At 30.4% G+C, this 16,343-nt stretch overlaps 1 protein-coding gene across 1 annotated transcript; it reads right to left on the bottom strand.

Moving 5' to 3' along the window:
- Positions 1–153: 153 nt before the first annotated feature.
- LOC111683645 lies at positions 154–14,418 on the bottom strand. Its single transcript, XM_046955001.1, has 4 exons — positions 13,368–14,418; positions 2,531–2,656; positions 1,741–2,442; positions 154–1,225 (listed from the first exon to the last, which is right to left on the bottom strand). Exons 1-4 carry the CDS (start codon positions 14,136–14,138, stop codon positions 224–226), a joined length of 2,601 nt encoding a protein of 866 aa, XP_046810957.1. The 5' UTR covers positions 14,139–14,418; the 3' UTR covers positions 154–223.
- Positions 14,419–16,343: the final 1,925 nt, after the last annotated feature.

Below are 16,343 nucleotides of genomic sequence, written 5' to 3'. Positions count from 1 at the left end.
GTTTTAAGATTTTAACAACATTTAGTCTTAAATTAAGTACAATTAACAATCAATATAAAATAATACTTTTATAAAAACTTAAATTAATTAAAATTAATAATACTATTTTTTGTTTACATTAAACATAAACTAAATATTTACTACTTTGCTGGCTAATCTTTAAAAATATATTTATAAAAAAAACATAAATAAAAAGACATTTCATTAATTAATTAGAAATATTTCAGGCTGTAATTTCACTATTCATATGTTGCATCTTTCGATGCCATTGCAAACTGGCAATTTGTGTAAATCTTTTGTCACATATTTGACACTTATATTTCTTCATATTGGCATGTAAATTCCAATGTTTCTTCAAATTCCCCAACGTAGTAAAACTCTTGCCACACTCATCACACTGATGTTTACGTATATTTAGATGAACATTCATATGATCCGTAAAACGATTACGTTCATAGAAGGCCTTATCACAAATCGGGCAATGAAAATTCGATTGATTGAGATGTGTCGTTCGTCTATGGAGATCGTAAAATGACCAGGTTTTAAAAGTTTTCTCACACCATTCACACTTATAGGGTCTTTCGCCGGTATGTGAACGCTTGTGTATATTGACCTCGGTGGAAGTGGCAAATGATTTTTTGCAAATCTCACAGGAATAAGGAAAATCATGTTTATGTCTTCTTATATGTATGGTAAGATTGCCGGGCATTTGAAAACCCTTACCACACAATGTACAGATAAAAGGTAGAGTACCCTCATGTTTGGCTTTATGTATTTTATATTGATCATAAGTTTTCACTATAAGCTGACAATGGTTACAGCGAAATGGTCCTAAATTTATAGCTAAAAATTGTGCTAATTTTTCATACAAAACAAAGGACATGCCGCTGGCGTGTTCTTCATCTTTTAGAGGATTTTCCTTTAATCTTTTAAGTTTTTCCTGTGAAAAATCTTTACGCAAAAGATAAAGTGTTTTTTCTAATTGCTCTAGATTGTATGAGTTTTCCAGTTTAAGGGTTAAATTGACTTTTTCCAGCATATCATTTAAAGCTTTTTTACGATAATATACTGATCTATAATCGGGATGATCTACATCCCAGAGGGAATTAAAAGAGTGATAAATTTCAATGAATTGTAGTTGTTGTTCCAAATTATCAAAGTTTATTTCGGAGACTTTGAGGAATGCGTGTCGTTGGCTGAGCGAATTAGCAGAAGGATGGGTAACCTGAAAATTAGAAAAAAGTAAATTTTAAGGATTCATTAAGTTTGTTTTCTAATAGAAAAGCACAACGGTTTTTATTACAAATGTGTCTTCTCTATATTGGGTTTATTATCAGAAAGGAGTCTTTTGAGATTTAAGTTCAGTTAACTTTATTAGTATTGCCAACTTTTCACTCAAAAACATAAACAATGAACAGCTGTTTTTTGCAAACAATACTTTTGTAAAATGGAAAGTTTTGGAAAAATCTTAAATAAACATTTAAAACAATAATAAATAAAGCAAAACAAAACAAATCAGAAAATGGCAATTTACTTAAAATAATAAGTTTTTGTTCTTCCGAAATCATTGTTTTAGGGTAGTAATATAATAAATAACGTTACCGTTTCCTGAAAAACACGAAACATATATTAAACCCGATTTAACCAAAGAATGAAGATTATCTTTATCAGAAAAACTCGCCCTTAGACATTTATCTATAAGAAAAGTGACTTTTTAAGATCCAAATGAAAAATCCTTACCTTTCTCAAATTTTTTATTATTTTTTCCTCCATTTCGTTTCTCAGAAAGTCCATTTCATCAAAACACCACAGCTTAGGCAAATACAAACCCTTTAGTTTATATAATAATCTCAATTCCTTACGATATCTTATGCATAATTTTTGTATTTCATTTTTACACTCTTCTGGTGTCATAATAACTTTAATATTCTCTTTTAATTGTTCAGAAATTTCCTCAAATAACTTTGTTTTATTACATATATCATACTCCATATCATGAGGATTCCATAACGATTCATATTGTCTATATAGATTTAATAAGGAACTTAAAATTTGACGATTTGTAAGCTCTTTACTGTTTTCTACCTCATTGTCCTTATTTTTATTACGTTCCTTTCTCTTTTCTTCTATAGTTTGCCTTAGAAAGTCCATTTTATCAAAATACCATAAACGTGTTTTATGTTTACCCTTACGTGCTTCGAATTTATGTAATTCCCGACGATAACGTCCTCTTAATTCATAAATTATACCAAAAATTTCCTCTCCCGTTAATGAGTATTTCATTTCACGCAATAAAGGCTGTGAGAGTTCACTATACACATTGCGATGAGCATTATATTTATAGTCCTTATGTTTGGGATTCCAAAGTTTTTCATTTTTTCTATAGACATCGAGCAGATATACGATCAAGTCTTTATTATTTAAAGCTTTAAGCATGGCAGGCTAAGAGAAAATCAATTTACAAAGAGAACTGTTAAATTAACTTAAGAAAAAGAGAGGGAGAGAAAGAGATAAATTTATAATTTTTTACCGTTTTTATATATTTTCCTTTAGGGGATTTTGAAGATTTTATATCAGTAGATTTATCGGTTTCTATGGTTTGCGTTATATAGTCCGGCAAAGGACTAGAGCAAGTTTGTAGATAAGTACTGCTTGACTGAAAATACAAAGAAAAAGAAAAATTATAATTAAGCTTTTTTTCTTTTAAATTTGCCAAACTTTTCTTGTTATTTCTCTGCCTTATTAGCTTTATAAAAATCCCATTAAAATTTAATTATTAATTGTTATATTTTAAATTAATTGCTGTAAAAAAATAAAACATAAAAATTTAATTGAAATATTTGCAATTACAAGGCAGTAACATTAAAAACAATAAAAAACTAATATTTTATGTTTTTTACTTTATAAACAAAACTCATGAACTTGTTTAGGGTGTGGAGGGTATCACCTCTAATAGAATGTCAAAACAACAAATAACAATTGATTATGAGAAAATTTCACTAGTCAGTCACTTTAGTAAAGTGACGATGACGATGATTTAGATGATAATGTCAACAAAATAACGCGTAAGCGTTAGCATTAAAGGGTGTGCTACTGGAGAGATGTTAACATTAACTTTCTATAGAAAAATTTCTTCTTCTTTAGAGAGTTTTTTAAAAGAATGCGGATTCTATAGAAAATTTTCTACAAAAAAGTAATTTCTTTAAGGCAGCGCTTTCCTTGACAGGTTTTCAATAAAAAATGTGTCTTTTTAAAAAGTTTTCTATAGAAAAGTGTTCTCTTTAAAATGTTTTCTATAAGAATGTGTAGAACTGAACTAGAACTGAACTAGAATTGAACTAGAACTGAACTAGAACTGAACTAGAACTGAACTAGAACTGAACTAGAACTTAACTAGAACTGAACTAGAACTGAACTAGAACTAAACTAGAACTAAACTAGAACTGAACTAGAACTAGAACTGAACTAGAACTGAACTAGAACTGAACTAGAACTGAACTAGAACTGAACTAGAACTGAACAAGAACTGAACTAGAACTGAACTAGAACTGAACTAGAACTGAACTAGAACTGAACTAGATCTGAACTAGAACAGAACTAGAACTGAACTAGAACTAAAATAGAACCAAACTCGAACTAAACAAGAACTGAACTAGAACTGAACTAGAACTGAACTAGAACTAAATTAGAACTGAACTAGAACTGAACTAGAACTGAACTAGAACTGAACTAGAACTGAACTAGAACTGAACTAGAACTGAACTAGAACTGAACTAGAACTGAACTAAACTAGAACTGAACTAGAACTGAACTAGAACTGTACTAGAACTGAACTAGAACTGAACTAGAACTGAACTAGAACTGAACTAGAACTGAACTAGAACTGAACTAGAAATGAACTAGAAATGAACTAGAACTGAACTAGAACTGAACTAGCCTTGTTTAGACACTCAATTTTCTAGTTTCCTCTAAAGTAAACACATTTCTTCTAAAACACACTTTTTTTGTCACACCCTTTCTTTAGATAGAAAACTCTTGATAATAATGATGAAGATGTGATGCTTGTTAACAAATTACTGTTTTACAAATATAAATAATTATTACGACCGGCAAGAAAATTGTATTTGTTTTGTAAATAAAGAAATAAATGCGGGCATTGGCATTTCAAGACGACTTTTTGACACGCCTAATAAATGTACTGCACAATAATAAATATATATACAACAAAAAAAACTTTAATATAATTGTTACTACAAATAATTCATTCATTTACAATTTTTAGTATTTTTGCTGACGAAATAAATGTTTGTTTACGAGCGTCTACACGTAGTAGGACTAATTTATTAGACAATGTTTACATTGATAGTATGACATTATTTTACAATAACTTTTAGGAAGATTATTTTGCTGATGGGAAATTTTTTGAATAGAAAACAGTCTTAAGAAGATACAGAAAACTTTCTAACGATGACAATTTTCTAACAGAAAACTTTCTTAAGAGGAACATGTTCCCATAGATTACTATCTTAGAAGAGTTTTTACTAAAAGAATCTAAAAAAGTTTTTAACATAAAGTGATATTAGAAAGAAATTATCATAGTGTGAACACATTTTCTTCCAATAGCCGGCAAATGTAAAAAGATCCAAAGAATTTGCCATAAAAAACGTGTTGCAATATAAAAACAATAAAATTATGACCGGTGTCAATGACAATGACAGTATATTTTCATTGTTATATTTCCACGATACAACAATGATCGATTTCAAAATAATTGTTTAGTATGAACACATTATATTTAAAGGCATTAAATATTATGATATATTAGTTGCAGTGATTAAATTTTATAATTTCATATTATAAAATAAATCTTTTGTTAATTCCCTAAAGTTATTTATTGTTAAATATTGAATTTATTATACTGATTACACAAATTTTGATGAAAATTATTTATATCGTGTGTAAATCACAGTTATAAAATTGTAAATAAATAATTAATTTATAAAGTTATAAATATTTTTATCTAATTTTATATTTAGAGCAATTGAAATTAAAAAAAAGTATTAAAAGTATTAAAAATTGCTAATTAAGTTGGTTTTATGCTGGGATAAGGAACTGTTTTTGCCAATACTTAGTTAATTTAAATACAATTATCACGTTTTTAAAAATAACTTTTTATAATAATTCTATAATAAATTAATAAGAGTTGTATGACAAATAATTAAAACATTAGGAATTTATTAATATTTTGCATTTGTTTTTAAAATTCACTGAAAAGTGCAATTAAGTAGAACGATATGAGAAATTGTAATAAAAATATAACACGCTAACAAAATAAGATTTTGAAAATTAAAAAAACAACACAATTGAAAGCAATAGTTGATTACTAATAAATAAAAAAGTTCAGTTCTAGTTCAGTTCCAGTTCAGTTCAATTCTAGTTCAGTTCTATTTCAGTTCTAGTTCTTGTTCTAGTTCTGTTCTAGTTCTGTTCTAGTTCTGTTCTAGTTCTGTTCTAGTTCTGTTCTAGTTCTGTTCTAGTTCTGTTCTAGTTCTGTTCTAGTTCTGTTCTAGTTCTGTTCTAGTTCTGTTCTAGTTCTGTTCTAGTTCTGTTCTAGTTCTGTTCTAGTTCTGTTCTAGTTCTGTTCTAGTTCTGTTCTAGTTCTGTTCTAGTTCTGTTCTAGTTCTGTTCTAGTTCTGTTCTAGTTCTGTTCTAGTTCAGTTCTAGTTTTGTTCTAGTTATGTTCTAGTTCTGTTCTAGTTCTGTTCGAGTTCTGTTCTAGTTCTGTTCTAGTTCTGTTCTAATTCTGTTCTATTTCAGTTCTAGTTCAGTTCTAGTTCAGTTCTATTTCAGTTCTATTTCAGTTCTAGTTCAGTTCTAGTTCAGTTCTAGTTCAGTTCTAGTTCAGTTCTAGTTCAGTTCTAGTTCAGTTCTAAATCAGTTCTAGTTCAGTTCTAGTTCAGTTCTAGTTCAGTTCTAGTTCTGTTCTAGTTCAGTTCTAGTTCAGTTCTAGTTTAGTTCTAGTTCAGTTCTAGTTCAGTTCTAGTTCAGTTCTAATTCAGTTCTAGTTCAGATCTAGTTCAGTTCTAGTTCAGTTCAATTCTAGTTCAGTGTTAGTTCAGTTGTAGTTCAGTTCTAGTTCAGTTGTAGTTCAGTTCTAGATCAGTTCTAGTTTAGTTATAGTTTAGTTTTAGTTCAGTTCTAGTTCAGTTCTAGTTCTGTTCGAGTTCTATTCTAGTTCTGTTCTAGTTCTGTTCTAGTTCTGTTCTAGTTCTGTTCTAGTTCTGTTCTAGTACTGTTCTAGTTCTGTTCTAGTTATGTTCTAGTTATGTTCTAGTTCAGTTCTAGTTCAGTTCTAGTTCAGTTCTAGTTCAGTTCTAGTTCAGTTCTAGTTCAGTTCTAGTTCTGTTCTAGTTCTGTTCTAGTTCTGTTCTAGTTCAGTTCTAGTTCAGTTCTAGTTCAGTTCTAGTTCAGTTCTAGTTCAGTTCTAGTTCAGTTCTAGTTCAGTTGTAGTTCAGTTCTAGTTCAGTTCTAGTTCAGTTCTAGTTCAGTTCTAATTCTGTTCTAGTTCAGTTCTAGTTCAGTTCTAGTTTAGTTCTAGTTCAGTTCTAGTTCAGTTCTAGTTCAGTTCTAGTTCAGTTCTAGTTTAGTTCTAGTTCAGTTCTAGTTTAGTTCTAGTTCAGTTCAATTCTAGTTCAGTGTTAGTTCAGTTGTAGTACAGTTCCAGATCAGTTCTAGATCAGTTCTAGTTTAGTTATAGTTTAGTTTTAGTTCTAGTTCCGATCTAGTTCAGTTCAAGTTCAGTTCAAATCTAGTTCAGTGTTAGTTCAGTTGTAGTTCAGTTCTAGATCAGTTCTAGTTTAGTTATAGTTTAGTTTTAGTTCAGTTCTAGTTCTGTTCTAGTTCTGTTCTAGTTCTGTTCTAGTTCTGTTTTAGTTCTGTTCTAGTTCTATTCTAGTTCTGTTCTAGTTCTGTTCTAGTTCTGTTCTAGTTCTGTTTTAGTTCTGTTCTAGTTCTGTTCTAGTTCTGTTCTAGTTCTGTTCTAGTTCTGTTCTAGTTCTGTTCTAGTTCTGTTCTAGTTCTGTTCTAGTTCTGTTCTAGTTCTGTTCTAGTTCTGTTCTGTTCTGTTCTAGTTCTGTTCTATTCCAGTTTTTGTACAAATATCTTACCTACAGGAAGAAGTTTTATATTATTCTTTTTCATCCATTTTATTGAACAGCTGTTCTAATCTTCCTTTATGCAATCATTTTAAATCATTAATTTTAATTCGACATAATTAATTATTAAATTTACAATTTTCTTATACACAAAATAAAGGTAACACTTGTTAAATATTTTTGGCAATAAAATTATATTTAAATTTCCACAGAGACGTAGAGAAATTTGAATACAAAAATCTAATAGAATCCACAATGATTTTTTTCTTCGCAAAAATTCATTGAAAAACGTCATAGTAATATAGATTTTCTTTGATTTATTTATAAATATTTGGCAAAACACAATTTTGTTAAATACATTTTGTAAAAAAATAAATAATTATTAATTAAAATGAAAACATTTTAAAAATGTTTTATAAAAATTTTAAATATATTTCACATTTATGGGTTTTGTGTAATTTTGACATTTCTTTAAACACTTTTAATATTTATTGTTTAAGACTTGTAGTCTTTTTATTTAATATTTTAAACAATAATATCATTATTTTTTAATTTTTTAAGTTCCTAGATAAAATTTTCAAGCCATTCATTAAATTGTATTGATCCGTTAAGTCCCAAAAATTACTTTATCAAAAACAGGGTCCCATTTAAAATAAATCGATAGTAAACAAGAGACTTTCAGTATAATAAATAAAGTCCATTGTATTTAATTTATATTTGTCTAGTCCAAATAATACACAAACTAAACAATTAATTTAGTTGATTACTAAAAAAAAACCTAACTACTGTCTAAGAGAAAAAAAACTTTAACATTTGTGTCCACTGAATTAAAAGGTATTAGCATGTCATTGTGTTTAACTTCATTTGTAGGGGGTAATTTATTAACTAGAGCATAATTTCTTAAACTATTTTTCTATGTTTATGTTTCCAAATAGAAACTTAACGTTTTCAACATAATTAATGTTTATTTAAATGTATCAGAAATTATATTTTAATCACCTCAAAAAAAAAAAACACTAGCTACTCATAAAAAATCAATATAGTCTTAATAAATTCATATCAGAGAAATTGGTTTTTATTTTTTTGAGTTAAAGGCGATTAGAAATTATTTATCTGACCACTTGAAATTGTAGAATGTTTTCACTTGAAGTTTTTTAATTTTTTTTGTCTTAATTGAGGGTGTAAATTATATTGTTAATACTTTTTAATTTGACTTTATCAATGTGATTAGTTTCATTTTATACGGATTTCGAAAGTCTAAGACTAGAGATTAAAAATTTGACTTAAAAAAAATGCTGTGGATTTTTCAGTTCAGTTCAGTTCTAGTTCGGTTCTAGTTCTAGTTCAGTTTTAGTTCAGTTCTAGTTGAGTTCTAGTTCTGTTCTAGTTCTGGTTTAGTTCAGTTCCAGTTCAGTTCTAGTTCTGTTCTAGTTCTGTTCTAGTTCTGTTCTAGTTCTGTTCTAGTTCTGTTCTAGTTCTGTTCTAGTTCTGTTCTAGTTCAGTTCTAGTTCAGTTCTAGTTCAGTTCTAGTTCAGTTCTAGTTCAGTTCTAGTTCAGTTCTAGTTCAGTTCTAGTTCAGTTCTAGTTCAGTTCTAGTTGAGTTCTAGTTGAGTTCTAGTTGAGTTCTAGTTGAGTTCTAGTTGAGTTCTAGTTGAGTTCTAGTTGAGTTCTAGTTGAGTTCTAGTTGAGTTCTAGTTGAGTTCTAGTTGAGTTCTAGTTCAGTTCTAGTTCAGTTCTAGTTCAGTTCTAGTTCAGTTCTAGTTCAGTTCTAGTTCAGTTTTAGTTCAGTTCTAGTTCAGTTCTAGTTCAGTTCTAGTTCAGTTCTAGTTCAGTTCCAGTTCAGTTCTAGTTCAGTTCTAGTTCAGTTCTAGTTCAGTTCTAGTTCAGTTCTAGTTCAGTTCTAGTTCAGTTCTAGTTCAGTTCTAGTTCAGTTCTAGTTCAGTTCTAGTTCAGTTCTAGTTCAGTTCTAGTTCAGTTCTAGTTCAGTTCTAGTTCAGTTCTAGTTCAGTTCTAGTTCAGTTCTAGTTCAGTTCTAGTTCAGTTCTAGTTCAGTTCTAGTTCAGTTCTAGTTCAGTTCTAGTTCAGTTCTAGTTCAGTTCTAGTTCAGTTCTAGTTCAGTTCTAGTTCAGTTCTAGTTCAGTTCTAGTTCAGTTCTAGTTCAGTTCTAGCTCAGTTCTAGCTCAGTTCTAGTTCAGTTCTAGTTCAGTTCTAGTTCAGTTCTAGTCAGTTCTAGTTCAGTTCTAGTTCAGTTCTAGTTCAGTTCTAGTTCAGTTCTAGTTCAGTTCTAGTTCAGTTCTAGTTCAGTTCTAGTTCAGTTCTAGTTCAGTTCTAGTTCAGTTCTAGTTCAGTTCTAGTTCAGTTCTAGTTCAGTTCTAGTTCAGTTCTAATTCAGTTCTAGTTCAGTTCTAGTTCAGTTCTAGTTCAGTTCTAGTTCAGTTCTAGTTCTGTTCTAGTTCTGTTCTAGTTCTGTTCCAGTTCTGTTCTAGTTCTGTTCTAGTTCTGTTCTAGTTCTGTTCTAGTTATGTTCTAGTTCTGTTTTGGTTCTGTTCTAGTTCTGTTTTGGTTCTATTCTAGTTCTGTTCTAGTTCTGTTCTAGTTCTGTTCTAGTTCTGTTCTAGTTCTGTTCTAGTTCTGTTCTAGTTCTGTTCTAGTTCTGTTCTAGTTCTGTTCTAGTTATGTTCTAGTTCTGTTCTAGTTCTTTTCTAGTTCTGTTCTAGTTCTGTTATAGTTCTAGTTCTGTTCTAGTTCTGTTCTAGTTCTGTTCTAGTTCTGTTCTAGTTCTGTTCTAGTTCTGTTCTAGTTCTGTTCTAGTTCTGTTCTAGTTCTGTTCTAGTTCTGTTCTAGTTCTGTTCTAGTTCAGTTCTAGTACTGTTCCAGTTCTGTTCTAATTCTTTTTAGTTCTGTTCTAGTTTTGTCCTAGTTTTTTTTTCTACTTTTGTTCTAGTTCTGTTCCAGTTCTGTTCAAGTTTTATTCTAATTCAGTGATGCCAACAATATAACAAAGAAATTTAAAATAAAGTACACAAAAAGCTCTTTAAGGTTCATTGTTATAACAAAATGTCTGATATCCATTAACATTTATATTAATATCCTTAAAAATGCCCCGGAGAATATTTATTAAAATAAATTGTTTTTCATCTAATACTAAACAGCACATTTTCCGTTGCTCCGTAAAAAAATGTTTAAATATTATTTATAAATATGTAAGAATTGTATACTACATTATAGATTATGTGTTTAAAATGTTAAGAGTACAATTTTATGCACTATTTTCATTTTAGTGTTTATTTTAATACTTGTCATAAAAATTTTTAGAAAAAATATTTTGTTCAGTTTTTTATGGATGTTTTAGTTTTCTTTGCTTCTCTGTCAGAGCGTATGAAATTTGAAAAAAGCAAAGTGTTTTTTTTTTTTTTTTTTTTTTTTTTGCAAATAACCTTGAGTGCAACAATGTCAATATTTTGTTAAAAAAAAAAATGTACATTAATTGTATATCCCTGCAAGCAATAGTCTCAATAAATTCCATTGCAATTTTATAAACTGCAGTTTCATATTGAAAAAAGGAACAGAACAGAACCCTAAAAAATGCCTAAAGGACCAATGATTATTTCTAAAGGACCAGTTAGATGACTAGTTCAATGTCTGTTAACTTTGTCTTAGGTATGTTCATAAATAATATCATATTATCTGAAAGAATGGCTATCTTATGGATGTTTTATTAGTTCCCGGCGAAAGTATCTTTCCCATATAATTATAATCAAATTTATTTGCTTTTGTAGATTTTCTATGTAATTTTGTTTGTTGGTATATTTTCTTTATAAATTAATTATTTATGAATGAACTATAAAGAGGACAAATAGTTTGAAAGAGGGAATTGTATGCCATATTATACACACGTGTTTTAAAATCTTTTTTCTACGAATATGAACTCCTTTTAAATATAATATCCTTTAAGTTAAGCTACAAAATACAATTTATAATTCTCATATGCAAAATAATGCTATTTTTAAATAAAATAATGTTAAATGTTCGGACACTATGAAACAAAAGTAAGGGAACAAGTAAATTTTTTTGACTGTTTACTTTTCCAACTGTTAAACAAAACGTTTTCTTGAGATATGTTTCTAAACAGTTTTCTATCTCAAAAGTGTCTTCTATTAGTTATCTTTTAGTTAAGTGTCTTCTTGAAACAGATTTTCTATTAGAAAATTCTATTCTGAAAAGAAATATACATACAAACATATCTTTTTAATATAAGATTAATTAATTTAACATGTCATTGACATCACTGCTGTAAGTCAAATATAAACAATGCTGCCACTTGTTACACAGTAATGCCACCCTTTTTCCTTTAAGCTCGGTTTTATTATTAATAGTAACTTACAAAATTTCTATTTCAATTCTCTAATGTTTCTTTTGTCCGCCTAATTTCATTGTACACTGTTCAATTCTCTTTACAATGTACTTTTTCTTATTTTATTTTTGTTTGCCAAAACAATAGACTAAAAAAAAAAATAAACTAATTCATTCATATTATGAGAATCTAAACAACTGGACAAAACGTTTGTATATCTTTTGTCTGCAATTCATTTATATTCCATTTGTTCTATGTGTATATTGTTTGTAAAACAAGCACTCAAAGATAAATAATAAATAGTAAATGAATTGAAAATGCAATTTTCTAGTTTGTTATTTACGCCTTCTATTTGATAACGATACAATTTGTGGCAAATTAAACAACAAAAAACAAATATATCATGGGATTAAAGGTGAAGGGATACCTGCTGGCGTACTAGAGTCGAACTAGAACTGAATTAGAACTGAATTAGAACAGAACTAAAACAGAACTAGAACAGAACTGGAACTAAACTAGAAACAGAACTAGAATAGAACTAGAACTAAACTGGAACAGAACTAGAACAGAACTAGAACAGAACTAGAACAGAACTAGAACAGAACTAGAACAGAACTAAACTAGAACTAAACTAGCACAGAACTAGAAAAGAACTAGAACAAAGCTGGAACAGAACTAGAACAGAACTAGAACAGAACTAGAACAGAATTAGAACAGAACTAGAACAGAACTAGAACAGAACTAGAACAAACCTAGAACAGAACTAGAACAGAACTAGAACAGAACTAGAACAGAACTAGAACAGAACTAGAACAGAACTAGAACAGAACTAGAACAGAACTAGAACAGAACTAAAACAGAACTAAAACAGAACTAGAACAGAACTAGAACTAATCTGGAACTAAACTAGAACAGAACTAGAACAAAACTAGAAATAAACTGGAACAGAACTAAAACAGAACTAGAACTAAACTGGAACTAAACTAGAACAGAACTAGAACAGAACTAGAACAAAACTAGAACAGAACTAGAACAGAACTAGAACAGAACTAGAACAGAACTAGAACAGAACTAGAACAGAACTAGAACAGAACTAGAACAGAACTAGAACAGAACTAGAACAGAACTAGAACAGAACTAGAACAGAACTAGAACAGAACTAGAACAGAACTAGAACAGAACTTGAACAGAACTAGAACTAAACTTGAACAGAACTAAAACTAAACTAGAACAGAACTGGAACAGAACTAGAACAGAACTAGAACAGAACTAGAACAGAATTAGAACAGAACTAGAACAGAACTAGAACAGAACTAGAACAGAACTAGAACAGAACTAGAACAGAACTAGAACAGAACTAGAACAGAACTAGAACAGAACTAGAACAGAACTAGAACAGAACTAGAACAGAACTAGAACAGAACTAGAACAGAACTAGAACAGAACTAGAACAGAACTAGAACAGAACTAGAACAGAACTAGAACAGAACTAGAACAGAACTAGAACAGAACTAGAACAGAACTAGAACAGAACTAGAACAGAACTAGAACAGAAATAGAACAGAACTAGAACAGAACTAGAACAAAACTAGAACAGAACTAGAACTGAACTAGAACTGAACTAGAACTGAACTAGAATAGAACTAGAACAGAACTAGAATAGAGCTAGAACAAAACTAGAACAGAACTAAAACCAAAATAGAACTAAACTGAAACCGAACTAGCACTGAAAAATAACCAGCAATTTAAATTGCCCTTGGCAATCCTTCTCACACACAGACACACACTGCAGCTAACACGAGTCTATTCTAACAAATATTTTCACTTTCTATAGAATTTTAAGTAAAATATTTACATACCTTACTGCTGCTATCTTCAGTAAATGACATGCAATCACTAAAACCACCACAAACACCATCGTCACTACTATTACAGCCGGGACTTTGCACCAACATAATACCACTATCTTCGCCATCGCCTATTTCATATTCATTGTCATCCGGTGAAGCCAGGGAGGCGGAAGTGCAGCAGTAGTTAGTGGGTAGAGTAAAGGTAGTCGTACAGCTATTGGTCAAGGTGTTGCAAGTGTTGCTAGTCGTGTTATTTGCAAGATTTTCGAAGGAATTAAGTGTAATAAGATTTTCGAAGTCTTGATTTGCAGAGGTAAGCGTTAATAAATCGCTTGTTGTCAATTCATTTACTAAATTGAGGTCGTGCGAAGGCATATTTACCATACCATTTAAAATTATATAATTTTCTTTAATTTCTTGATTTTCTTCTACCGCCAACTGATTTGTAATGTTAATAGCGTTGTTGTCGGTAATCACTGTATTTTTTAAATTTGTAGCACTTATATTTAACAATATATCTGAGGCATTGTTAGGGTTTGTTATACAAATTTCACCCGTTAGATTTGAATTTTCCACTTCATACAATTTGAAAACTTGTTCTTTATGTTGTTCTTGTAAATGTTGCAAAAATAGATCGGATTGCAAACATACACCCGTACAGAATAAACAATTAAAGCCGATATTTTGTATATCCGGTGATATGGTAATTTCACCACATTTACGAAATAATACATAATCATCCGGTTGCCAATTTATGGCGGAATCTAATATGTTAGACATTGTTTATGTTATTAATTGTTTTTGTTTACTATCTAATTAGACATTTGGGATTTATTTAAATAGAAACAAAATAAACGTTAATTTATTATTTTTATCTTTTGAAATTAACCGCTACGTTGTTAGTTGTTCTAATGCCGGCCACTGACTGAATTTGTGTTCAACAATTTACAGTAAATTTTCTTCATCAAACATTAAAGCTCTTTTATATTAATGTTTTGTTGTTGTTGTTAATCGAATGCGTGTCTGTTTGCTTTCTCTTAAAATTCTGTCAAAGCATAGAGCGAATGAGTCAGTAAATAATGAATGCATTTATTGTGAGTGTATGGTCACCTTAATGTTGGTTTGGGACGGGTATCGTTCGATTGCCTTACTGTAAGGATCGATGATAGGAACTGAACTAGAACTGAACTAGAATTGAACTAGAATTGAACTACAACTGAACTAGAACTGAAGTAGAACTGAAGTAGAACTGAACTAGAACTGAACTAAAACTGGACTAGAACTGAACTAGAACTGAAGTAGAACTGAACTAGAACTGAACTAGAACTGAACTAGAACTGAACTAGAACTGAACTAGAACTGAACTAAAACTGAACTAGAACTGAACTAGAACTGAAAAATGAACTAGAACTGAACTAGAACTGAACTAGAACTGAACTAGAACTGAACTAGAACTGAACTAGAACTGAACTAGAACTGAACTAGAACTGAACTAGAACTGAACTAGAACTGAACTAGAACTGAACTAGAACTGAACTAGAACTGAACTAGAACTGAACTAGAACTGAACTAGAACTGAACTAGAACTGAACTAGAACTGAACTAGAACTGAACTAGAACTGAACTAGAACTGAACTAGAACTGAACTAGAACTGAACTAGAACTGAACTAGAACTGAACTAGAACTGAACTAGAACTGAACTATAACTGAAGTAGAACTGAAGTAGAACTGAACTAGAACTGAACTAAAACTGGACTAGAACTGAACTAGAACTGAACTAGAACTGAACTAGAACTGAACTAGAACTGAACTAGAACTGAACTAGAACTGAACTAGAACTGAACTAGAACTGAACTAGAACTGAACTAGAACTGAAGTAGAACTGAAGTAGAACTAAACTAGAACTGAACTAAAACTGAACTAGAACTGAACTAGAACTGAACTAGAACTGAACTAGAACTGAACTAGAACTGAACTAGAACTGAACTAGAACTGAACTAGAACTGAACTAAAACTGAACTAGAACTGAACTAGAACTGAACTAGAACTGAACTAGAACTGAACTAGAACTGAACTAGAACTGAACTAGAACTGAACTAGAACTGAACTAGAACTGAACTAGAACTGAACTAGAACTGAACTAGAACTGAACTAGAACTGAACTAGACCTGAACTAGACCTGAACTAGAACTGAACTAGAACTGAACTAGAACTGAACTAGAACTGAACTAGAACTGAACTAGAACTGAACTAGAACTGAACTAGAACTGAACTAGAACTGAACTAGAACTGAACTAGAACTGAACTAGAACTGAACTAGAACTGAACTAGAACTGAACTAGAACTGAACTAGAACTGAACTAGAACTGAACTAGAACTGAACTAGAACTGAACTAGAACTGAACTAGAACTGAACTAGAACTGAACTAGAACTGAACTAGAACTGAACTAGAACTGAACTAGAACTGAACTAGAACTGAACTAGAACTGAACTAGAACTGAACTAGAACTGAACAAGAACTGAACTAGAACTGAACTAGAACTGAAATAGAACTGAAGTAGAACTGAACTAGAACTGAACTAGAACTGAACTGGAACTGAACTAGAAATGAACTAGAATTGAACTAGAACTGAACTAGAACTGAACTAGAACTGAACTAGAACTGAACTAGAACTGAACTAGAACTGAACTAGAACTGAACTAGAACTGAACTAGAACTGAACTAGAACTGAACTAGAACTGAACTAGAACTGAACTAGAACTGGACTAAAACTGAACTAGAACTGAACTAGAACTGAACTAGAACTGAACTAGAACTGAACTAGAACTGAACTAGAACTGAACTAGAACTGAACTAGAACTGAACTAGAACTGAACTAGAACTGAACTAGAACTGAACTAGAACTGAACTAGAACTGAACTAGAACTGAACTAGAACTGAACTGAACTAGAACTGAACTAGAACTGAACTAGAACTGAACTA

This window comes from Lucilia cuprina, chromosome 6 (assembly GCF_022045245.1).
Source record: "Lucilia cuprina isolate Lc7/37 chromosome 6, ASM2204524v1, whole genome shotgun sequence".
Taxonomy (NCBI): domain Eukaryota; kingdom Metazoa; phylum Arthropoda; class Insecta; order Diptera; family Calliphoridae; genus Lucilia; species Lucilia cuprina.
Note: the sequence above shows the minus strand (reverse complement) of the source record. Positions and strands in the feature narration are given on the sequence as shown.

Coding starts and splice junctions, on each gene's coding strand:
- LOC111683645 (XM_046955001.1), bottom strand. CDS start 14,138: ATGTCTAACATATTAGATTCCGCCATAAATTGGCAACCGGATGATTAT. Junction 2,657..13,367: donor CTGAAGATAGCAGCAGTAAG/GTATGTAAATAT, acceptor TTGTATTTTCAG/TCAAGCAGTACTTATCTACA. Junction 1,226..1,740: donor TAATAAAAAATTTGAGAAAG/GTAAGGATTTTT, acceptor TCTAATTTTCAG/GTTACCCATCCTTCTGCTAA.